This window comes from Xenopus laevis, chromosome 6L (assembly GCF_017654675.1).
Source record: "Xenopus laevis strain J_2021 chromosome 6L, Xenopus_laevis_v10.1, whole genome shotgun sequence".
In the NCBI taxonomy this organism is placed as follows: domain Eukaryota; kingdom Metazoa; phylum Chordata; class Amphibia; order Anura; family Pipidae; genus Xenopus; species Xenopus laevis.
The window spans coordinates 135,865,927-135,891,448 of NC_054381.1; the positions used below are offsets into that span (position 1 = coordinate 135,865,927).

Below are 25,522 nucleotides of genomic sequence, written 5' to 3' on the forward strand. Positions count from 1 at the left end.
GTCTACTAGAAAATCATGTAAACATTAAATAAACCCAATAGGCTGGTTTTGCTTTCAATACGCATTAATTATATCTTAGTTGGGATCAAATACAAATAATTGCTTAAAAATTGGATTATTTGAATAAAATGGAGTCATGGGGAGGCATTCTTTCAGTAATTGGGAGCTTTCTGGATAGCAGATCTCATTCCTGTACCAACTTTACCTATGAATATACCAGGTAGACACATTTAAAGGGAAAATTAAAAATAAAAGATTTAATTTACAATTATAAAAATAAAACTGCACAGTAACCTGTGAAATTCAGAGACTTCTGAGTTAAAAGATTATAGTGGGCAAGCAGCACATGCATCATGTTAATTCAGTCTCATTGAATATATTTCTTTTGCAGTTAATAAATAAACCTCAACTTCTCACCAGGTGTGGCAAAGCCTGCAACAATTATTTGCCAACGTTTCTTGCCATTTTCGAATTCATTACTATCATGAATAGTATTAGCTTTTATGAAAAAGCTACAAACATATATTTTATGGTTCTTTTGAAGAGTTTTCAAATGCCACCCAATAGAAGCAACACATTTTCCTTGGCAGCTTTGTTCTTTAGTAAATATACAGTAGAAAGCAAATCAGATAAATAGTATAATTTCTGACTATGATATTGCCTGTGAATACATACTCCGTATGTAGGGAAAATTAAATGCAGTTTTCCTGGGCCTGCACATGTATGGGACCTGTTATCCAGTATGCTCGGGACTTGGGGTTTTCCAGATAAGGGGTCTTTCTGTAATCTGGATATTCATACCTTATGACTTAACATAATTTAACTATACATCATTTAAAGGAGAAGTAAACCCCTTATAAAAAAAACCCTACATAGACCACCCTCCCTCCCCCCAGCCTAGCTGCTACCCCGGGCAAATGCCCCTAAGTCTTTACGTACCCCTCTGTGCAGATTCAACCAGGCCCGGATTTATGGAAAGGCGGCAGGATTTTAGGGGGATGGCATGCTGCCCAACCACACCCTCATTGGTTCAAAAACACTGGATTCAATATTTTTTTTAAATTTCCTATGCGCCAATCCCCATTGCTCCGGTCCAGATGATGAAAATTTGCATGAATAAAGGGGAGGGGACAGGGGCGATGAACGGCAGTGGGCCTAGGGGCACCCACTATGTAAATCCGAGCCCGAATTCAGGCATCGGAGTTCACAGCAGCCATCTTCTTATTATTAGGTAATCTCTGGGTCTTCTTGCAGCGCTTTGCCAATTCTCGTGACTTTCCACGCATGCAAAGTTGTAATAAACCCGAAGACTGCTCCAACTGCGCATGCGCCGATACAGCACTTACTTCCCGAAGAAGATGGATGCCGTGAACTCTGATGCTTGAATCTGCACCGAGGGGAAAGTAAAACGTTAGGGGCATTTGCCCAGGGTAGCAGCTAGGCTGGGGGGAGGGGCTCTATGTAGGCTGGGGGGGTAGGGTTTTTTTTAATATGGGTTTACTTCTCCTTTAAAAATTAAATGAAAACTCAATAAGCTGGTTATGCTTCCAATAAGGATTAATTATATCTTAGTTTGGATCAAGTACAATGTACTGTTTTTATTACAGAGAAAAAGGAAAACATTTTTAAACATTTTGATTATTTGGATTAAATGGAGTCTATAGGGGACAGCCTTCCCGTAATTGGGTGCATTGTGGATAACGGGTTTTCAGATAACAGATCCCATACCTGTACCAGTATATGAAGAATCTGCACCTGGAGTTGTGAACATTCAATAACCCTTGAATAATCCATTAAGCAGTATAATCAATTATGGAAGGCCAGGAATTACCATCACCTCCAGGTTCCCCATGTGTCAAAAGGGACACTTGTATATGATTCAGAAGAGGTGGGACTGAGGCGCAACTACAAACAAGAAGCATGTTTGGACATAATGAATTTGTTTGCACTTTATCGCAACCACACTTGCATTTGTGGTTGTAAATGATCCCTTCTGTATCTATCTGCTTCAATAAATCCTTGGATTAAATCACTTTATTCTTTCTCTCTCTTTGCTTTCCAAGCAATAAATTAATAAATAAATATGATTACGCTATACTGTCACTTTTCTACTAACTACAATATAGTACAGGTATGGGAACTTGTTATACAGAAAGCTCCAAATTATGGAACGGCTGTCTCCCATAGATTCCATTTTATCCAAATACTTTAAATTTTTTTAAATGCCCCTTTTTCTCTGTAATTATAATAAAACAGTAGCTTGTACTTCAAACTAAGATATAATAAATCCTTATTGGAAGTAAAACCATTGAGTTTATTTAATATATATTTATTGTTTATATGTATTTATTTAATGTTTACATGATTTTCTAGTAGACTTACGGTATGAAGATTTAAATCACAGAAATATCCATTACCCAGAATACCCCAGGTCCCGAGCATTTTGGATAACAGGTTCCATGCCTGTAGTGGCTGGAGAGGGTTCCCAGTAATATATACTGTTTATGCTTATATACAAAACATAAAAGCAGGAGCTGTTGTATCTACACGGCACATGGACTAACCTTGTGGACTATTAATCATTCATAATCTGTGTAATTTGATCAGTCTAGCTGGGTTCTTTCTGCTTGATGTGCTGTCGCACCAAACTGATTTTTATTTAGATAAGGCTGCCCTATTCCAAACCTTGGAACAAGGAACAGTGTCACACGTCTTCGCTAATTCATGCCGTCTGAAATGGATTCACAGTGACTCTACCACTGGAACATGAAGTTACTCATTCATAGAAGGCCTGTTATTTTTAGGAGGCTTTGCAAAAGTGATAATATCTTTTAGGTCTTGGCTGTTTCATAGAACGTATGTAGCTTTCCAGTGCTTTTTACATATGGGCCATAGTATGGTAATGACTTCCAGGTGTGTCTTATTTATGAACCGCCCCCCCCTCCAGAAACATTAAGTCTAAAGGTAGCCATATACAGGCAGATTTAAACAGTTGTTTCACATTGTACCCCCCATGCACTGACCCAGCTTTGTCCAAACAGAATGGTAGACCCAGTCCAAGGGGCATAACTACAGAGGAAGCAGGGGGCCCATGAGGCCCTAATTAATTAGTCATTTCAACAAATATTGTTAAAATGTTGTGGGTAGGGTTGCCACCTTTTCTCCAAAAAAATACCGGCCTTCATGTATATTTATGTTTTTTCCCTATTAATAACATTGGGATCAACCATCATTTTTACCAGCCAGGCCTGTAAAATACCGGCCAGGTGGCAACACTAGTTGTGGGGCCCTAAAATGAATTTGTTGTGTAGCCCAGTATCATCTAGTTATCTTACTGCTCCCTCCAGATCAGTTTCTTCAGCTGGAACCCATTTATACCTACAGAGACAGAAAAACTTTGGGGATTATATCATGAAAGTGGCACCAAGTGGCACAGTGTACACCAAGGAACTCTGAGGAGGTGTCCGGTTATAGGGACTCGAAACATGTTCGTTTTTGCACACCGACTACAGAATTTACCACTAAGTGTGCCACAATAAAGCCGCCTTGATGATATTATTACTGTTGCCTCCCGGTGATAGGTTGGCCAGCGCTGATAGCGGGTAAAGTATTGCCTGTCAATCTAAGTCTTCGGTGGAAGTTGCCGCAGCGGAAGAGGTGAGGCTGACAGATTGGGCTGAGCTCCGCCATTTTCACGTCTCTTTATTTGGCAGTTTAGATTATACCATGATCCCACATTACCAAGTGGCACAGCATATCCCCCAAGCATTAACTGGCATATTGTATCCCCGACCCCATGATCAAGTGGAAAAGTGTATCTTGTCTCCCCAGCACTAAATGACACAGTGAATTCCACCTCCCCCAGGACTAAGTGGCACATTGTTCACTTCTTGCATCTGGGACACAGCTTGTTCCCATGTCTATAAACAGAATCCCCTTGACAAAGGCCTTGGTGCCGAAACGTTGGGGCCATTCTCATTTTTCTGGTAGGTGTATCCGCTCCTTGTTGATATCATGCTTGCTATGTATAATCAATGGGTGGTTGATATTGTATGCTATTTTTAATATTGTATAAATTATGCCACGTGTTGTATGGCGTTGTTCATGTAAAATACTTTTCTCTGGATAAGAGTAAAAACCATTTTTTTGAACCACTCTTTCTCTAAATTGTGTCTGTTTTGAGTGTGCGAACATATGGATAAAATTCATTGGTATAGGTTACCTTCAGTAGGGGTAACATTTGTTCCTGCACCTCTTATTACTTTTTGAAAGTTTTGGTGTGCCCTCCATTCACTATTAATTCCACAGCTTGTTCCCCTCAGCATTAAGGGGACCAGTATAGACCCCCACCCCAAAGTAGAAAAGTGTAACCCCTCCCCCAGCATTAAGTGGCAGAGTGTCCCCTCTCCTGCAGCCCGTTACACTGTATAACCCCATAGCATCCAGTGGTACAGCATAAACACATTGTATCCCCCCAGTATCCATTGGCGCAGCTCGACCCCCCCAGTTCCAATGGCAGAGTCCATCCTCAGAATCCTGTGGAAAAGCTCGTCCAGTCCCCTGAATACACTGGCACCCCTCATACAAACCATTGGCTCATTATTTATGGTCCATTACTACGTCACGTGCACCCCCGGTCAGTTTTCCCTCCCTCCTCTCGTACATTAAGAGCTACAGTTATATTAACCCTCCGCATGCCCTGGAACCTGCCTCATCATATTCCCCTTTATACTCCATCCACAACCCCCTTCCCAATTTCGGGTGTCAGAACTCCATTAATCAGGGACACATTCCCATACCTCCCAACTGTCCCTTTTCCCTCTTTTGACAGCTCAACCCGCAGTCCCTCATTTGTACTGGAAAGTCCCTCTTTTCTCTGCACTGAACAGCCAGGAAAAGAAACAAAGTTTCTCACTTAATTGGCTTTTAGCAGAGAGCCCAGAACAACTAACAGGTGCAAATAAGATACTTTGTAACAATTTTGAGGCACAAAAACACAGTTTAGATAAGGAGAAATATATTCAAACGTTCATAACCTGCCAAATTTTGTAAAACAAACACGGTAATTAGGGGGTGTGGCCACAGAAAGGGGTGTGGTCAAAAAATTGCTGCGCTACATGCGGAAAAAAATTTTTTGTCCCTCTTTTTACTTCCAAAATGTTGGGAGGTATGTATTCCTTCTTCTCACAACCCCGATCAAACGTTTCCCCTGATTACATCCCGCCCAATGAACAGCACTAGCCAATCCTCGCATAGTCTGTTACAAGATAACAGCCAATCACGCTGTGTAGCGCGAAAGAATGGGGTGTGGTTTGGGGAGGAAGAAGCTTCGCGTTGTACTGGGCGGGACTGATAGTGGGGGTGGGCGGACTCGGAGCGGAGATTATATTGGCCGCGGACATTCATTATTTTACGAGGCATCATTCTAAACCCCGCCCCCCCCTTTCACTTGCACGCCCTCAACTTGATTCTCCGCTGCCTCAGGGAGCGTCATAATCTTCCCCAACCCTGCCCCTGCTCTGGCTCCTCCCATTCCCTCTCAATGACATTCTCCTCTTGCTCAGCCAGTGACAGACCGGCAGCTCTGCGCCTCAGGCCGCCTTCATCTGTGAGGAACCTTTAGAGCCGGCCTTTCAGTCGCATAGACCTTCCTCTGGAGCGGCTGTCTTGTCGCAAGAGAAAGTGAGAGTGGGACCGTCTCCTTGGCACTTCCCCGCTCCCTGCACTGCAGCAGCATCACCGGCAGCCTCTCCCGGCTCTGCACTCGCTGAGAAGAGGAAGTGGAAGCGCCACTCTGCTGCCCGGGACCTGCTAGCCTGCTGGTGAGTGGGAGAGGGATGAATGGACAGGGACACTGGAACTAAGAGTGGGCTCTCTGTGTGATTCCACCTGCTATATAGCTGCCGGCGCGGAGGGTGAGATGGCTGATTGGGCACCAGGGAAAAGGAGGCGGAGCGAAGGCCCTGGCAGCAGCCTGCTGAGTGAGGAGGATGAATGGGCAGGGGGCGTGGGCTATGTGAGTGGGCGTGGCGTGTTGCTGTTGTATAAGCAGAGGATGAGCGCAAAGCTGCGCAGGTGTCTGCTCTGTCTGCGCACGGGGATTGGCTGCACAAGGTACAGTACTGGCTCCTTCGCTGCTTCTGCTGAGCTGTATGAGGAGAGTTAGGGGAGTCTGACTTTAGGGGACACTGACTGGGCTCTGCTCTCTTCCTCCCACTTACGTCATGTACATTGGAGGTGCCTGGCAGGGTCTGTCAGCTGATTGGACTAAGATGTCATGTTAAATAACCACTAATATCTTTGTGCAGTTCATTCTGAATGGAGAAAGCCAGTGGGATGACTGGGGAAACGTAGTTTTAAAGGGGTGCTTCACCTTTCAGCTAACTTTTGGTACGGTTAATTCTAAGCAAATTTGCAATTGGTCTTAATTATTTATTTTTATAGTTTTTTTTAATTATTTGCAGTTTTCTTCTGATTCTTTCCAGTTTTCAAATGGGGGTCACTGACCCCCATTTAAAAAACAAATGCTCTGTAAAGCTACAAACGTTTTATTATTGCTCTTTTTTTAATCACTCATTACTTTCTATTCTGGTCCTCCCCTATTCAAACCAGTGAATGGTTGCTAGGGTAAGTCGGACCCTAGCAACCAGATTACTGAAACTGCAAACTGGAGAGCTGCTGAATAAAAGGCTAAATAACTCAAGAACCACAAATGATAAAACATGAAAACCAATTGCAATATCACTCTCTACATCATACTAAAAGTAAGATGTAGTACCGTGTTAACCATTGAAACAATGCAGAAAATGTAAAGTTTGGTGATACCTTTTATTGGCTAACTGAATAAGTAACAATTGCAAGTCTCTGTGCTCCGAAAGCTTACAGTTGTTTCTTATTCACTTGGCAAAACGTATTCAAGGAAAAAGAAAATATGCAAGTTCCAGTTGATTTGACTTATTCCTATAGATATACTCTCAGCTGTATGATAAGGTGACAGGGTGCTGTCTCATCTCTACTTTATGGTGGTGCCATGTAGCTTGGGTGTGCTTGACATGGTATTCTTATCTCTCTTCCCAGCTGTGAGTTGTAGTTCAGGGGTTAGAGGTAGGGCCACCCCCCAGCTATACTTGGAGGTGCCCGGCAGGGAGGCCACAGCTATATAATGAGCTTGTGAGACACCTGGTGGGGTGCCATCACATTTCTACTACTACAGGTATGGGATCCGTTATCTGGAAACCCTTTATCCAGAAAGATCCAAATTACGGAAAGCCCGTCTCCCATAGACTCCATTTTATCTAAATAGTCCAAATTTTTTAAAATAATTTCCTTTTTCTCAGTCATAATAAAACAGTAGCTTGTACTTGATCCCAACTAAGATATAATTAATCCTTATTGGAAGCAAAACCAGCCTATTGGGTTTATTTAATGTTTATATGATTTTCTAGTAGACTTAAGGTCATACATCCCAACTGTCCCGTTTGGAGCGGGACAGTCCCGCTTTTTACAGCTCAACCCGCTGTCACGGATTTGTACTGATATGTCCCTGGTTTCTCTTTGATCTGCTGCACTAAACAGCCAGAAACAGTCTAACTTAATTGTGTCTTGGCAGAAGGCCTAGAATACATACGTGACATACTTTTGTAACAGTTTGATAAGATAAGAACTTAGACTCACAGCTTAAGGGAAGGGGCGATTTGGGGAGATAGTCGCCTGGCGACTAATCGCCTCATCTTTGTGGTGACCAATCTCCCCGAACGCCTTACCTCTGTCTTGCACCGACTATAATGAAAAATCTCCCCAAATCGCCCAGTGTGCCCCTACCCTAAAGGGCAATTCACCTTCATTTGCAAAACTGTAATAACATATAAAAACCACAGAAACGTGTTCAAACTTTCAAAACCTGCCAAAATATGTATAATGAAAACGGTAATTGGGGGGTATGGCCACAAAAATGGGTGTGGCCAAATTGTTTTGTCCCTCTTTCTGTTTCCTAAATGTTGGGAGGTACAGTATGTTAAGGTAGGAAGTTCCAAATTACAGAAAGACCCATTACCTGGAAAACCATTCTGGTGCATTCTGGTTAACAGGTCCCATACCTGTACTACTACAGATATTTATTATAGTTTGACATCATTTGGAGGGGTTACACTTGGATTCATAGCCCAGTTCCCCAAGCTATATGATGGCATACAGTTAGATGTGCAGCACCTCTGCATGTGATGTGATCTGGTTGATGCTTGAAAAACATAAAAGCATAAAGTTATTTCCTCCAATGGGATTTTTTGAAAAACAACGTGAGTCCCAAACACAGCATGTTCCCAGTCCAGCAATTGACAGGCTCTCTTCTGCCCACAAAAAAAGTAAATTCCAAATAATCGCTGTACACCTCAAAGAAATTATTGAAGGGGAAAAAACTGAAAAAAATAAAATAGTGTAGTAATTCTTAATTAATATCTCATCAAACACATGTTTAGTGTTAAGTAAATTAGTGCACCCCAAAGATATCTTTAACTGTGATAAGAAAGTGTAAAAGAAGAGCACATCAATTGTGTAGTTTGTTAAGGTGATGAAGTAGGATGGGGTATATTAAATACCCACACTATGATCTGTGGTGTTCCCGGTGGTCTATTATACTCACAGGCAGCAATTAGTTAAAGCACGTCTCAGATAGAGGTGTTCCGTCCATAGTTCCGACCTTCCATTTCTCCTTCGTGGGCAATAAAAATCAACATGTGCAGAAGTGTAAAATACCCTTTAATAAATAAATAAAATTGCACAAGCATGTGGTTTTGGTTTGCATTAAAATCCGCATAAAATTCATAGGTAGCAGCTTTGTAGCGGTTCAGTGCAGGATCGGACTGGGGGCCTGGGGCCCACCGGGACTGCTGTCCAGGGCCCCCCTCCGGACCCCCTTGTCCCCCATCTGTGACTCGCTCGCATGTGCGCATGGAGCCGCAGGGCACGCATGCGTGCACAGAGCCGCACGGCGTGCATTCACGTCCGGAGCCGCGCGGTGCCGCAATTTTTTTTTTTTTAGGTCCTTGAGATCGGGAGAGGGGTTCTGGCCTGGCCAGTCTGACACTGGTTCAGTGTCTCTCTTGCATCTCTCCAACGTTTGTTAGAGTTCTACGCTTCACAAAAGGCATTCCTCCACACTTCCTCATCACCACTGACGCGTTTCGCCGTTCAGGCTTCCTCCAAGAGCAGTGACGTCTCCTCCGGATCGTTCCTCTTTATTGCCCATGTACTTGAATTATAAAAACATTATCCATCTTGTTCGTAAACACAGTCTCCAGTTTGCAGACATAATTGTTGCTAAGAGACCACTAATTTAACTGATGCACTAATTTACTTAACACTAAACACGTGTTTGGTGAGATATTAATTAAGAATTACTACACTATATTATTTTTTTCTGTTTTTTTCCCCTTCAATAATTTGTTTGAGGTGTACAGCGATTATTTGGAATTTCCTCCAATGGGATGCCTGACACATGAGTAGTAGACGTAAGGTGCATTTTTCTCCCAGTGAATAGAAGAGCTTGCAATCCATTACGCTCCCTGACTGAAGGGTATTTCCTCCTGCTGCGCACTTCTGCTGGCTCAGCCAGATCTCCAGATGTCACAGTCAGCAGCTGAGGTCTTGCTTTGCAGGCAGCATTCGGAAAGTGAAAACAGAAAGACTGACTGGTGCAGTAAGACAGTCACATAGTTTATTTGTTTCCTCCTTTTTATAACATTGTCAGCGGGAGCCCATTCTCCCTTTCTGTTCACGTAACCTCTTGGAGCCTGTTCAGAGCATGAAAGCAACATTGAGAATGGGAATGGAATAAATACGCAGAAGTGATTTATTCACAGTGTCAGCTATTCGTGTCACAGATTCCTCCTTCATGTTTCCCCATATAGATGCATAAATATGTGCCACTTGCAGGTTCCACAAAAGTTACCAACATTATAAATGAACGTCTGACAATAACAGCTGACTCATTTTCATCGATCTTTGCATTTGCCTAGAGTGTTATACTGTTAACTGGAATGCGTGGGAACTGGGCTTTGCCAAATAGTAATGTTTCTGGTTTCTTTATTGAGAATTTCAGCAAAAACCCTTCTAGTCCCGCCCATCTCTTCCACTTCCTGCTGCCTCCTTTCCCAGGCTGTGTAGGGGAGCCGGCAGTACTCAGCTCACTCAACTGTAGGATAGGAACCAATCAGCAGCTAGGCTAACCTGATAAGGGAACTAAAGCCTGTCTGCTTGATAAAAGGCCAGTTGTGGCCTGAAACGTCACTATTAACTAGGGATGCAACGAATCCAGGATTCGGTTGGGGATTCGGCCTGGATTCTGGCTTTTTCAGAAGGATTCGGCCGAATCCTTCTGCGCTGCCGAACCGAATCTGAATCCTTATTTGCATATGCAAATTAGGGGTGGGGAGGGAATTAGCAACATTTGCTGCTATAATGGGAGTGCTTCATTGACATTAAAGGAATCCTGTCATGGGAGAAAATGTTTTTTTCAAAACGCATCAGTTAATAGTGCTGCTCCAGCAGAATTCTGCCCTGAAATACATTTCTCAAAAGAGCAAACAGATTTTTTTATATTTAATTTTGAAATCTGACATGGGGCTAGGCTAGACATATTGTCAGTTTCCCAGCTGCCCCCAGTCACTCTTTCCTTTCCCCCCCAGCAGCCTAACAACAGAACAATGGGAAGATAACCAGATATCAGCTCCATAACACAAGATAACAGCTGCTTGGTAGATCTAAGAACAGCATTCAATAGATAAATCCAGGTCCCACTGCGACACATTCAGTTACATTGAGTAGGAGAAACAACAGCCTGCAAGAAAGCAGTTCCATCCTAAAGTGCTGGCTCTTTCTGAAAGCACATGACCAGGCAAAATGACCTGAGATGGTGCCTACACACCAATATTACAACTAAACAAAAATACACTTGGTGGTTCAGGAATGCAATTGTATAATGTGGAGTGAATTATTTTCAGTGTAAACATTGTAATTTAGAAATAAAAACTACATCATAAAAATCATGACAGAATCCCTTTAAAGTAGCCAAAGTAGTTTTCCTGTGACAGGTAAATAAACACATATATTGTATTTATTGTAATAAAAATTAAAAAAATTGTAAGAAAACAAAGTTAGTCCTTAGTCCAGTTCAATAAAATTATATGTATGTATTTATTGTGTTTTGTGTGAATTGGCAGATAATATAGTTTGGTGCTGTGAGCTAAACCTCGGCAGAATCCTGGGTTTGATTCCTTTGTCAGCAACTTTCAGCCTTTGGCAGGAGAACATTCCTTACCTGTCACAGATGCTGCTAATTACTTTTCAGCTTCCAGGGTAGTTGGCGGATGTGTATTCCAAACTTTGGGAGTGAAGCTCACAAAAAGATTTATGTTACAAAAGCTGTAGTGGTTCCAGTGCCAGGCAATCCGTTCTGTAGGAATAAGCTAAAGCTGGGTACAAGCAGAGCCAGTTTTCAAACAAAGTGGCAGACAACTAATTATACACTTGGTTTGGGAAAAAAAGAACAGATTATTAAAAACATGTTTGGGAAAAAAAGAACAGATTATTAAAAACATGTTGATACATCCATTTGGGAGCTTGTAATGATGCAAGTGTGGGGTTATTAGCCAACTGGAGAACATATCTCGCTTGTCTGGTCCAGCCATTTAGGTTAGCACCAATCTGTTTCCTGTAATAGCCATGTTGGCACACCCTGTGTGTCTTGTACTTGCCAGTGGTTGAACGGTAGCAGATGTGCTCGTGTAGAGGGCTTAAAACAACAGATGGAGCAGACATTGTTTTGACTTTCCGCAGAATGTCAGAGCAATCATTCTCTGGGAATGATTTGCTGCAGTAGCAAATAGTTTGAATACAGTGACATGATGAGCAATGGAAAATGTTTAAATAAAGATACTCCATCTATAGGTATCAGTTTGTTACATTCTCACCGAACATAGAGGATGTCCTGGCTGCAGCCCTCCAGTTGTTGAGTGGCATCTGTGAAAGTGGGTGTCTATAGCTAATATCCATTGGAGAGGATGGACACATCATAAGGGCGAGGTCATGCGTGGCATTTTTATGTTGCGTTTTTAAAAACATGCAGCCGAGCGCGAATACGTGCAAAATGAAGCCCTATTGAAAATAATGGAATACGCACTACAGCAATTCCCATGGGGCACTCGTGAGCCAACATCCGTCATGTAACGTCAGTTTGCGTGTTTCAGCAGAAACGTCAATACACCAAGGAAACGCCATATTCCGCTTGGCTTTTTTTTTTTCTTCCGAGTGGAATTGTGGGGAAAGGGAAAACACAGAAATGCATGTTGGAAAAAGAAAACTACAGCCTGAAAAACACATATTATCATGCGTTTGTGGTTCAATGGTGTATTTTTGGTGACCACTCGTTTTTAAAAATGGCATGTTTAACCTCGCCCTAAGGCTGTAGGTACACAGGCTGAAGGCACCAGCTATTGTCAGCCTGCGTATTTTTGCAGACTGAGAGAAGCAGACCTGCTCAGTGCCCCATATCATTTGAATCTGATCAGCCTGTTTGTGCTCACACACAGGCTGAGATCAGCCAAATACATGAAAGGAGCCATCTCCAGGCTGACCTCAGCTTCAGCTCCACTGTGCAAGAGCACATAGAATGATCGAGCAGATCTGCTTCTCTCAGCCTGCAAAAATACGCCGGCTGACAAAAGCCGAAGCCTTCAGCCTGTGTACCCATAGCCTAAATAAAAAATTATATAGTTACATAGTTAAATCGGGTTGAAAAAAGACAAGGTCATCAAGTTCAACATGAAACCCAGCATTCATACACACGCTTGTCCAAAAAATCACCCAAGTCCCTCCTAAAAGCATTAACAGAATCAGCATCACAACATCATCCGGCAGTGCATTCAACAACCCCTCTCTGAAGAACCACCTACACTGCTTCAAATGAAAGTTCTTTTCTTCTAGTCTGAAGGGGAGGCCTCTGGTGCGGTGATCCTCTTTATGGGTAAAAAGGTCCCCTGCTAGTTGTCTATAATGTCCTCCAATCTAAAATGTAATCATGTCCCCTCACAAGTGCCTTTTTTTCCAGAGAAAACAACCCCAACCTTTACAGTCTACTATCTGTCAAGGTAAAAGCAAAGTTCACTCTGGAGAGCCAAATTAGATTCAGTGTACATTATTGTGTTTGAATAAAGTACACTGAATCTAATTTGGCTCTCCAGAGTGAACTTTGCTTTTACCTTGGATATTGTGTGGCTTGGACGGTGCCACTGACTCTGTCTGATAGAGCCTTGATGCCTTTGGAGTGAGGGACCACCCGACAAACAATAGAATTACTATCTGTCAAGGTTGATAATGTACCAAGCACCTTTTCAGCTGTGCCTTCTCAGCATACTCGTAAGCTGGTTGGCTTGTCAAAAATGTGTTTTTCTCCTATCATTATATTTCAATATTTAGGAGAGTGAGCAGTATTATTTAATCAGCATGGAGTGATTCATAACTGGAGCACTTTATGTTTCTTTAAAAATTGGTGTACGTTCCTCTGTGCCACTTACAACTAATGCGTGTCATGCATGTGCTTGATTTGGTCTTTCTCTTTCATTCATTTTCTGACTATTTATTTTCACAAGTAAATGAGGATCTCATCCATAGTCTGCAGGGAAAGTGCCCATAATGTCATATTAAAGTTGAATTTGCTTGGTTTATCACTTTCTCAATCCTTGGGGCACCATTTTTTTTAATCCTCATAGGACATAGAAAGCATCTCTTTTCGTTTGATGTCTGCACGGGTGCAGTGATAGTCTTGGCACCTTTGTGTAAAAACATATAGAATAGGGACAGCCTCTGTGAATTCATTCTGCTTATTGGAAATGATGTGCAAGTGTGTAGCTGCTGGATACTAACCAAACACGCATCACAATTGTAATAGACAAAGATGGTGGAATATACAAGTGATTAAAAGTAATAGTTCCATTCACCAGCGTGGCTTTTCCATAGCTTTATTGCAAGGTAACTGTTCCACAAAACTGTATTTTATGGAAATAGTGGATTGAAATAATTTTGTTATATTATTCAGTGTCTGATCACCTGTTTTCGTAGTCTTCTGTTGATTAGCAATTTCATATTAGTTAAAATGTCATCTAAATACTTGGTAAAAGTTATTCTGGATCTAATACACCCATCACTTAAGGTGGCTATAGATGCACAGATAATATCGTACGAAACAAATTTTCGTACAGTATTTGGTGTGTGTATGGTGGGAAAATAGCCGACCGATATCGGCAGAAGACTTGGATATCAGTCGGCTCATCGATCGGGCAGTATGGAAAATTTTGGCACCCAAACATTGGCCATTGTTAGTGCTGAATCGTTTCTATCTGTATATCTGACGATTCAACTCTACACGTGTGTATTGAAACAAACGATTTTTCTTGGAAAGATGTTTTCCAAGAAAGATCGTAATTGTTACGTCATGGCTACTTTTAGGAAGGTTGGGAATGGGTCTGTCTTGCCTATTTTTAGCTTGTGGCCACTACTGGTACCAGATACTTAGAAGAATAACCTCATGTTGGTGGGGCAAGGCTGCTGTAAGAAGCCAAAGTCTAAAGAGGTCTCTTGTCAATCCAGGGGAGCGCTGTGTTTAGTAGCAATTATGGACCATTGTAGCCTTATTCTATGACTTTTTTTTCCTGGGAGTCTTAATACTCTCATTGGCCAGATGTTGCATTGTTTGCTGGTAGGCTGCAGACACTGCCTTGTGCCCTGTTGGAGCCATATTGTGCATGGGAATGTCATGGGTATAACCAATGTTCAAAATGATTGGGGTATACTGTCGGTAATCTAGTCCTGTTGGCACTAGCTGAGACAAACTGCACAGGAATAACAAAGGGTGCAGTTTCTTTCCTAACCATATGTATATAGTCTCTAGCAACAAAATGTTCTCTGGAAGGCTTGCCCTATATCAGCTAAAATTACACTTTCTTTTTTATTGTGTAACTTGTAATATTGATACAGTTTTGCCCATCCATTTATGACCTGCATTCTCTGTAATTTATAATTCCTGTTTCATTGACGCAGAGGAATGCCAAAAAAAAGTTCACTACAACAAACTCCAAGAGGAAAAATTCTTTCATGGCTCCAAAATGGCATTGGGCCTAATCCTTGGATCAACACACAGCATAATGTTCCCATACTAGTAGTCTTGTATTTTCTGCAAGGATGAGATGCATCCAACCTTTTCTTAAAACCAAGCCTACTGCATCTGCCAATATAACTTCCCCCCCAGAACATTCTACAGTTTTCAGTACATGAAACCTACTTCCCATTTGTACTCTGTAAAAGCATGTTGGGCAGTAGATATCCAGAGTGTTCTGTGTCGGCCATTGTGTATTTACTCAAATGATCATATTTCTCCCAAAGTCTTCCTTTTCAACATAATTTTTACAACTTTTATTCACCTCTCTGTTCTTTATGATCATAGTGATAAGTATTACACTGCTAAATAATGTGCTGCCCCAGATGTCTATCTTCATTATGTGCAAATGAGTCTGTTTTGCTCTTTTATTTCTTTGGCATTTTTGGTATTTATATAAAATATTTGTATTGAAATTTTTTGTTTTCTGCAGAATACTTAACACGGAAGAACAGCAGATTCTTACCCAGCAGTATCGCAGTAATATTGCAACCGGCAATTATGCCTTTGGCAGAAGAGACAGCTGTACTAGATGACCCCCCTCGGACTGTGCCGATGGTTGTTATAGGTAAGATTCCCCATCTTTTCCGATCTGTTCTTCCTGTTTAAAACTGTAATGATTTCTACTATTGGAAGGAAGAGAACACTGAGCTGTACATCTCTCTAATATATGGCAGCAGTATGACAATCAGGTGATTGTTACTTGACCTGAAAGGGAGTCCAAACACCATATTATTTCTGTCAACTGACTGGTGACACCCTGTTGCCTTTGTACGTGTTCTCAAATAAAACTATTTTTTTTTTTAAATTTACTCCTATACCTACATACACATTTTGTACAGTGTAACCTCTGCCAACATGTATCTTTCCTGGCTATTCAGTGTAAATAAACATGGCTACCATAATGTATCACACCACAGCCTTGGATTTTGCAATTGACCATTTCGTCAATTGTTTGGGATTGTATTATCCTTTACTTCGGTGTCCTAATTTTTACCATAAAAAATTATACATTTCATAGCTTTAAATACAATATCAAAGGCATCATGTTTGGCACACATAATCTACTGTGATTCGAAGACACGTAAAATCTTAATTCAGGAAATGCAGTTGCCATAAACACAGCTAATTGCAAGTGACTATAATGGGAAGAGATCTAAAGCCAGCCATACACGGGCAGATTTTTTACTTCCAAACCACCAATTCAAGAACGTTCTGATAATATCGTTAACTTAACGTATGGTTAAAGTGTACGAATGATCTTCGGACGAACAATCAGCTCGACATTATCGTTCGCAAAATTGATCAGATGAGTTTAAAAATTTTGGTCGTTCAGGTATAAAATCGGGCAGTGGGTGTGAATTACAGACAGAATTGTAGCACAAGCCAACGAACATATACGGAAGGACCCGAACGTTCTTTGCTGAAAGCTTCATTTATAACCATATGAACTATGTCAAGAAATAATTTGCTCTTTGCTTTGAATACATAAACAAAGCATTTACACAAATCGTTTGTTGTTCGCCGGTAGATCGTTTGTTGAACAACATTCGTCCATACACGAAGGAACTTTCGGCCACAAACCTTCCACTGATTAATGTTTTATATCACTTTATGTATGCTGTACATCCAGCTTCTGCCACAAGTTTATATCGTATCGTACGTTGATGTATAATCTTTCGTTCTTTCGGCAAACGATATGATGATATCTGTTCATATAATTGTTCTCTGTGGATGGCATATCATATGGTAAAACAATCGTCAGACGATCGTTTAATGATACGATCGTTCATCGCAGACAGTGTATGGCCACCTTAAGACTTATTCCAGCTTTGTATTATATATACTACATATTTATGTTTTGTTATTGTATTGTTTCAAGGTACAGCTCTGCGTATACAATAGCTCGTCGCAGTTTAAAAATATACATTTGCGATAATAATTATCATAGCAAAATGTACTTTTTTTTTTCCCCCACAGGCAATGGACCTTCAGGGATCTGTTTGTCATATATGCTGTCAGGATACAGGCCATACCTTTGTTCAGATGCTATGCACCCTAATCCAATCCTTCAGAGCAAGCTGGAGGAAGCGAGACACCTCTCTATTCCAGAGCAGGTAGGTTTGAAGGTTTCAAGCCACATTTTCCACAGTATAAATAGGGATAACAGCACTGACACTTTGGTTTGGTTACAGATAGAGAACATTAAAACTGGTGTAGCCTTTAGATATTATGTTCAGTTCAGTAATCAATGCTGTATAATAACTTTTATAATATATATATATATATATATATATATATATATATATATATATATATATATATATATATATATATATATATATATATATATATATATATATATATATATATATATATATATATAAAAGGGATGCCCCAAATCCACTATTTTGGATTCGGCCCTAACCCAGGAATCCTTTGCGAAAGATTTGGCGGAATACCGAACCGAATCCGAATACTAATTTGCATATGCAAACTAAGGGTGGGAAGGGGAAAGCATTTTTTACTTCCCTGTTTTGTGACAAAAAGTCACACACTTTCCCTCTCCGCCCTAATTTGCATATGAAAATTAGGATTTGAATTTGGTTCGGCCAGGCACAAGGATTTATCCGTATCTGAATCCTGCTGAAAAAAGATGAGCTGAATCCTGGATTTGGTGCATCCCTATATATAAATGTTTTAAAGGAAAATGTGCTTCCTTAGCTGGATGTTTGCATTTATATATAGTGGGTAAGTTGGTGCTACTTTATTTCTTGCTTTGGCTGATGCATTTGGTCATAAATTGCAGTTGCAAAACTCCACCTCACCTGATACAGTAAACAAGACACCTTCCAGTCATGTTTAATATACAGGAAAGGGTTGACTGTAAATAAAATATTTGGAGGAAAATGTAATAATAAACTGCATTACTAGAGTAAAAGGGGTAACAAGCATAATAAGATGGAGCTTATTTTTTCTTGCCTGCAAAAGGTTAAAATATGCTTTTTTTCACCTGTTTTTTGTGGCGTTAATAGAGCTGGATACGTTTCCTTCTTCATGTTCCATATTTCTCTCTCTGCTCCCTGCATCCTCTCCTTGTGTATGGGTCATGTGGTTGACCCACTTTCCTTCAAAAGCACAAAAATGTGCTGATAAGTGGATGAACTAGTTTAATATTTCTATTTTTTATCATTTGGCAAATTTCCTGATTTCTGGCATGCATGCTGATAACAGACAGACAAAGGCCTTGCATCTAGGCCATGATTTAACACACAGAGTGTGCCAGAGTTGTTAAGTCGTACATCATTCAGATATATGTGTGAAGTCAAAAGATGTATTATCTGTAAAAAAAAACCACTATTATAATATATGATTAGGAACTTAAAGAACAAATAAAAGAGAGAAGCCTGTTGTTGTGGACCAGTATCATTGGTTTACTTAGGAGAATCACTTCAGCAGTATAGAGGTATCCTATACCTTTTATATAACTTTCATTAGCCTGTGTTTTGTGTGTTTTTTTTTAATTGTAATGTTAGTGAGACCACAGCCCTTCACCAGTTGTTTTCACACTTTAACTTTCAAAACCTGAGATACTTAATGTTATACATAATAAAAGAAGATCACAGGTTGAGGTCAGTGGACCTGGTGTGTAAGGCCCGAGCTCATAGCTTTTGTGTGATGCCAAACAGAAGTGGGTTGTCGTACTCCAAGGCATTGCAGTTGGTTGCTAGGGTCCAAATCACCCTAGCAACCATGCACTGATTTGAATAAGAGACTGGAATATGAACAGGCGAGGCCTGAATAGAAACATGAGTAATAAAAAGTAGAAATAATAATACATTTGTAGTCTTACAGAGCATTTGATTTTTAGATGGGGTCAGTGACCCCCATTTGTTAAAATTAATAAATAATGAAGACCAATTGAAAAGTAGCTTAGAATTGGCCATTCTAGAACATACTAAAAGTTAACTTAACGGTCAACCTCCCCTTTAATCATATTGGATTTATGGAATATGGATTCAATAAATAGGGATGCAACGAATCCAGGATTCGGTTCGGGATTCAGCCAAGATTCGGCCTTTTTCAGCAGGGTTCGGATTCAGCCGAATCCTTGTGCCTGGCCGAACCGAATCCTAATTTGCATATGCAAATTGTGGGGAGGGAGGGATTTCCCGTGACTCTTTGTTACAAAACAAGGAAGTAAACCAATTTTTTCCACTTTTTCCTTTCCCACTCCTAATTTGCATATGCAAATTAGGATTTGGTTCGGTATTCGGCCAAATCTTCCAAGATGGATTCGGGGATTCAGCCAAATCCAAAATAGTGGATTCAGTACATCCCTAATAAATATTACGTTTTATGTGACATTCAGCCTCAGTGCCTTGGAGTGAGCTGTGGATTGCGGTTTGGTCTTTTATGGTCTTCTACTTACACAAATATCTTAATAAGAATTCCTCACTTTAATGTTTTAGGATTTAGAATACTTATCTGAAGGTCTTGAAGGTCGCTCATCTAATCCAGTTGCAGTTTTGTTTGACACCCTTCTTCATCCTAACGCAGACTTTGGGTATGATGATTACCCATCTGTTCTGCAGTGGAAATTGGAATCAGAACATCATATTCCCCATTTGGTGCTCGGCAAAGGACCGCCTGGTGGCGCCTGGAACGTGAGTATTGCTCCAAATTCTGACATTAGTGCTTTGATGCATGTAGTAAAGTGTCAGCTATTGACTGCGCTCACATCATTTTCTTTATGATGACACATACTTATTTATTTATGTAAAGGGGAATTAGCATGATTATCGGATACACTATAAATGTATGAAACTGAAGAGTTTATCCGTCATGGCAGCTCAGTGCCGGGCTATCTTTTTCCATTATAGCTATAAAATTTTGCTGAGCCACAAAAACATAGAGGTTTCTATTTTGAGACATAGCTCACATGTCCCTTAGGCGTCTAAATCCAATTTGAGTTGGATGTGGATGGCTGCACAGGGGCATCCAGTGGAGCTCTGGAAGTTTCAATATGCGTTTTCAATAGTCGCCCAAAGTTGCCTCAGTGAGGCAACTTCAGGCGACTATAGAAAACGCATCGCCGCGTGTGCATTAGCGCAGGCGACTTTTCATTCTAGCCTATGGGGGAAAACGCAGAGGCAGTTCGGGGAGATAGTCGCGCAAAAGTCGAGGCGATTAGTCGCCAGGCGACAAAATCTCCCCGAATCTCCTCGTGTGGCCTTACCCTTATAGAGAACTGGGCCAAGACAGGAGCTCCCAACTTAAAATGAAAGAATACTCTACATAAATCAGGGATGTCTGAACCTTATTTTATATTCTCCCTGCAGTAAACAAATGAAGACACATGAGAAAAGTATTACAGATCAAGTTCCAATTTCACTTTTAGAGACAGAAAAAAATGATTGCACCAAAAATGGCTTTTACAGCCCATACTTATAAACAACAGTGAATGACTTTGTAACGCAGTGTCCCATGACAGCGCAAATGACACTTTCAGTCTCGCTCTGTGTTTAGTTGTGTGTCCATGTGAAGGAACATTCCAGCCCTGGAGGGGAATTTTCCAAAGATCTTTTTGTACCAATGCTGGGTGTGTTATAATAAAGTATTCATATCCCTCTCTGTGTCTCTTCCCTAAAGTAGATAAGCCATTGTGTTTCCATCATACCTTGAATGATTCATTCTCCTATTCAACTTTTAAACTTAATATGCTGACGGACTTTTTATCCTTTCCCTATTGGCAATGGGTTATATGGGTGTGCCAGTGCTTTTATGTGCACGATACATTTGATTGCATTGAAACCGGAGTGTACATTTCTGGTTTCTTTATTGCACCGTGGTATATCTCTGCACCACCAGTCACGATACTGAATATTTAATCAACTGCAATGCAAGTTCTTCATATTTGGTGATTTGTATATATGTAAATTATTATCAAAACTAACAAAGTGTAGACTTCCAGTCACTGCAGGACAACAGCTTTCAGCATATTTAAGATTTTCTTGATCTTCTTTTGCCCCTATTTAGGACATGGAAGGATCCATGCTGACTCTTAGCTTAGGGGACTGGATGGAATTGCCTGGACTTAAATTTAAAGACTGGGCATTGTGTAATAGAAGGTAAGATCATGTATTTTCTATTTTTCTATAGTTTGTAAGACATATTACATGACAAAACTATCATGCTGTGTAAAACATTGGAGAAAAGCATCACCAGTGATGTTGACCATAGCAACCGACCGGCAATTCGATTTCAGCAGTCCCCTGCAATTTAAAAAAACGAAAGCAAAGATCTGATTGGTTGCAAAGGGCAACAACGCCAGTGATGTTGTATGAAGCATAATAAATAGGCCCCTAAGTCACCAGATAACCATAATTAACCATTCAATTTCCCTTAAAGGAGAAGGAAATTCATCCTGCACTTGGGGGTGCCATATGTTAGGCACCCCAAGTGATTGTATTTACTTACCTGAAACCCAGGGCTGGACGGAAGAGAATCGCTCTGTGGTGCTCACTGGTATAACCCCGGGCCAGTGCAGTTTTCTGCTGATAGGAGCACCGGCCCGGGGTTTCAGGTAAATCAATACAATTACTTGGAGGTGCCTAACATTTGGCACCCCCAAGTGCAGGATTACTTTCCTTCCCCTTTAAGGCAGTAAAGGATAGCATTGTAAGTGCACTGCCCTAACTATTTACTAAGTGGGGCTGCATAGAAATTGCAAAGGCTAATTCTTTTTGTGATGTCATACAACAGTGCAGTATATATTTCCTATTGCATCATATTCTAAGGTCTAAGGAAAATGCAGCAGTTACCTCAAGCAAAAGCAGTTGCATTTCACACTTTACTGATCTGAGTAGAGAGATGCTAAGCACTATTAGAAACAGATTGTATTTTCTGAAGGTCAACAGAGTATTATGCTAGACATGTTATTTTCTGGGCGAGTAGTTCACATCTATTTTCTGCTGATACACTGAACCTGCTTTGGGCTGCTGTAAAATCAATTAGTGTTGACAAAAGGGAAAGAGATGAGAATAAAGACACTTAACGACCAGGAAGATCAGCCTAGTACTGTATGTTGTATTGACAAGAATCCCATGTGGAAGTAAAACACAAAGACTGGCAGAAGAGATGCTGATTGACCCGTTCCTATTAATAACCATGAAGAATTTCAGGCCTTATTAGTTATATTTAGAAAAGGATTCTGTTCCCAAAATACACAACATACTAAATAATGATTTGGGAACAGCCCCCGTATTATTAAGCAGCTTTAAGAATATTAATTGGTAAAACCAGTTTTTGGCTGTTGCCGCTGATTGGTCTTAAAGGAACAGTTCAGTGTAAAAATAAAAACTGGCTAAATAGATAGGCTGTGCAAAATAAAAAATGTTTCTAATGTAGTTAGTTAGCCAAAAATGTAATGTATAAAGGCTGGAGCAACTGGATGTCTAATATAATAGCCAGAACACTACTTCCTGCTTTTCAGCTCTCTAATTCTGAGTTAGTTACTGACTTTAAAGGGCATGTAAAGGCAAAAATGAAAAAGAAACCTATCTCCAATATACTTTAATTAAAAAATGTGTACCGTTTTTATAAGAAACCTGACTGTATGCAGTGAAATTCTCCCTTCATTTACTGCTGTGGGTAGGAATTGTCAGACGGTCCCTAACTGCTGAGCAGGGAAACAATCATACTTATGAATCATACTTACTTCCCAGCCATTATTTGTTTGATTAGGCTTGTGGTGCAGTAAGTTCATGTCTATATTTAGTGTACAAAATACAGCATTTCTAGCCTTATTCTATTTTAGACTTTACATGCCCTTTAAAGGGGGCCACATGGGACATAACTGTTCAGTGAGTTTGCTTAGCATGCAGCTCAGATTCAAAAGCAACAGTTATGACCCATGTGACTCCCCCTCAAGTCACTGATTTGTTACTGTCTGGTAACCAATCACAACAATTCAACAGTAGGCAGGCATCAATCCGGAACAGCACAAAGTATAATTCAGGAGCCCAAAATTCAAAAAATATTCATTACATAGCCTATGATTAAGTGTCCTTGGATGACACGAAAGCTGTTTCATTTTAAACATAATGTAAAATAAAAACTTTTTGTATTTTTTGAATTTTGGGCGCCTTAATTATACTTTATGGTGTTCCGGATTGATGCCTGCGTACTATTGAATTTTTGTGAGGTACTCCCGTTTGTTGAAGGTCTGAGGCCTGAGCAAGCGGTAAGCTTATCCCATAACTTAAAGATTCAGACTTCCTGCAATTGTGGAATGCTTGTAACCAATCAGTCAAGGAAGCTACAAAGCAGGAAGTAGTGTTCTGGCTATTATGTTAGACATCCATCCACTCCAGCCTTTATACATTACATTTTTGGCTAACTAACTATATTAGAAACATTTTTTATTTACCCAGTTTTTATTTTTACACTGAACAATTCCTTTAAAGCTCCGAAACAGCCAAAGGGTTGCAGTTTTGCAATTCATCATATCTACATATTTCTTATAAAGTTAGTCTGAGCTTGTGCTATGGGTCAGTAAGAGTAAAGGTCATGGGAGAATAACATTTAATATGTGAGTTAGATTCTGATGGACAATGTGTTTCCAGAGAACCTACTTGGAGCATCTTCTCCTTGGTATGTCCTACTTTTATATGAAAGTGCCTCTTTTCTGAGCTTTTTTGTCCTTATTCCTTCAAACAGAAATTCAAAAAATAATCGCGCTACGCCAGCAGATGTGGCTTCTTATTACAAGCACTACATCAAGTCAATGGGCCTCAAAAGGAACTTCATTGACAATTCCTACGTTACCTACGTGGCCAAGGCTTACAGAGAAGCGGAAGAGTCTACAGACGAAGAGACTAAACGGATTTCATCAGAACAGCCGCAAAATGAACAAAATGATGTGTATTTGAAAAACTGGGAAATTCAAGGCTACCGAAGAGCAGCTGATGGGTTACGCGAGCCTTTTTGTCTCTTTGCGGAGACGGTGGTCCTTGCTACAGGAACATTTGATGCACCGGCACGACTGGAAGTGAATGGAGAAGACTTGCCTTATGTTTCTCACTCTTTGTCGGAGTTTGAGGCAGCCGTCTGTAAAGGAAAATTCAGGGGAACAACAGACCCGGTGCTTATTGTAGGAGCAGGACTGACAGCTGCTGACGCTGTCCTTTGTGCCCACAACCACAAAATTCCAGTCATACATGTTTTCCGTAGACGACTTCATGATCCAAGTTTGATTTTCAAGCAGTTGCCCAAAAAACTGTACCCAGAATATCACAAAGTGTACCACATGATGTGTACCCAGTCATACGGAACACCTTCCCTTCATCCAAGGTATACCAGCTTTCCTGAGCACTGTGTGCTTACTTTTAACTCAGATATGAAGTGTGTTCTGCAGAGTCCCTCTGGACTGAAGAAAGTATTCAAAATATCCAAGGCCTTGGTTCTAATAGGTTCTCACCCCAACCTTTTTTTCTTAAAAGAGCAAGGCCGAAGTCTTGGTCACCACCCTAATCAGCCCATCACATGCAAGGGTAATCCAGTGGAGATAAACCCTTACACTTATGAAGTCTCCAAGGAGCCTAACCTTTTTGCATTGGGACCACTGGTGGGCGACAATTTTATTAGGTTCCTAAAAGGTGGGGCGCTTGCCATAACGCGATGCCTGGAAATGCGACTTAAAAATAAGAATCAACAAGATGAAAGTGCCAGTAATGACGGGGCGGGCTAAAACTTAAAGTAGCCCCTTAAAACACTGCCCCATATTTAGAGGAGAACTAAAGCCTAAGTAAAGAAGTAGCTAGAAATGTTGTACATTATGTGTTGGTTTTCTGTACCAGCCGGAGGCAACCACAGCCCTTTAGCAGTAAAGATCTGTGTCTCCAAAGATGCCCCAGTAGCTCCCCATCTTCTTTTCTGCTGATTCACTGCACATGCTCTGTGCTGCTGTCACTTACTGAGCTTAGGGACCCACTCACAATATACAGTACACATAGAATTGAAATGTCACAATATAAGGCTGATTAGTAATTAATACAGATAATTACTACATGGCAGCACAGAAACTGTGCAATTAGCATCAGAATTTAATAATCAGCCCTGTAGCATCAGCTTATATTACAGGGGAAGCTCATTTTCTGCTGGATAATTAGTGACGACCCCTAAGCTTAGCTTCTCAAAAGCTGCTCAGAGCCCACTGAGCATGTGAGTGTCACAGACACTTTCCAAGATGGTGACCCCCTGTGACAAGTTTGAAGTCCTGGATCATTGCTGCTATTGACAAGCTGAAACTTTAGG

The 25,522-nt window shown here is 40.7% G+C and overlaps 1 protein-coding gene across 2 annotated transcripts; it reads left to right on the forward strand.

Moving 5' to 3' along the window:
* Positions 1-5,511: 5,511 nt before the first annotated feature.
* On the forward strand, positions 5,512-25,103 carry osgin2.L (oxidative stress induced growth inhibitor family member 2 L homeolog). Of its 2 annotated transcripts, none has more exons than XM_018268115.2 (6): positions 5,512-6,114; positions 15,639-15,773; positions 17,186-17,322; positions 19,678-19,872; positions 21,245-21,336; positions 23,927-25,103. In XM_018268115.2, exons 2-6 carry the CDS (start codon positions 15,707-15,709, stop codon positions 24,954-24,956), a joined length of 1,521 nt encoding a protein of 506 aa, XP_018123604.1. In that variant the 5' UTR covers positions 5,512-6,114; positions 15,639-15,706; the 3' UTR covers positions 24,957-25,103. The 2 variants fall into 2 exon arrangements, with proteins under 2 accessions (XP_018123604.1, XP_018123603.1); XM_018268114.2 differs by having other exon boundaries at positions 5,512-5,822.
* The last annotated feature ends 419 nt before the right edge of the window (positions 25,104-25,522 follow it).

Coding starts and splice junctions, on each gene's coding strand:
- osgin2.L (XM_018268115.2), top strand. CDS start 15,707: ATGCCTTTGGCAGAAGAGACAGCTGTACTAGATGACCCCCCTCGGACT. Junction 19,873..21,244: donor CGCCTGGTGGCGCCTGGAAC/GTGAGTATTGCT, acceptor GCCCCTATTTAG/GACATGGAAGGATCCATGCT. Junction 21,337..23,926: donor TGGGCATTGTGTAATAGAAG/GTAAGATCATGT, acceptor TCCTTCAAACAG/AAATTCAAAAAATAATCGCG.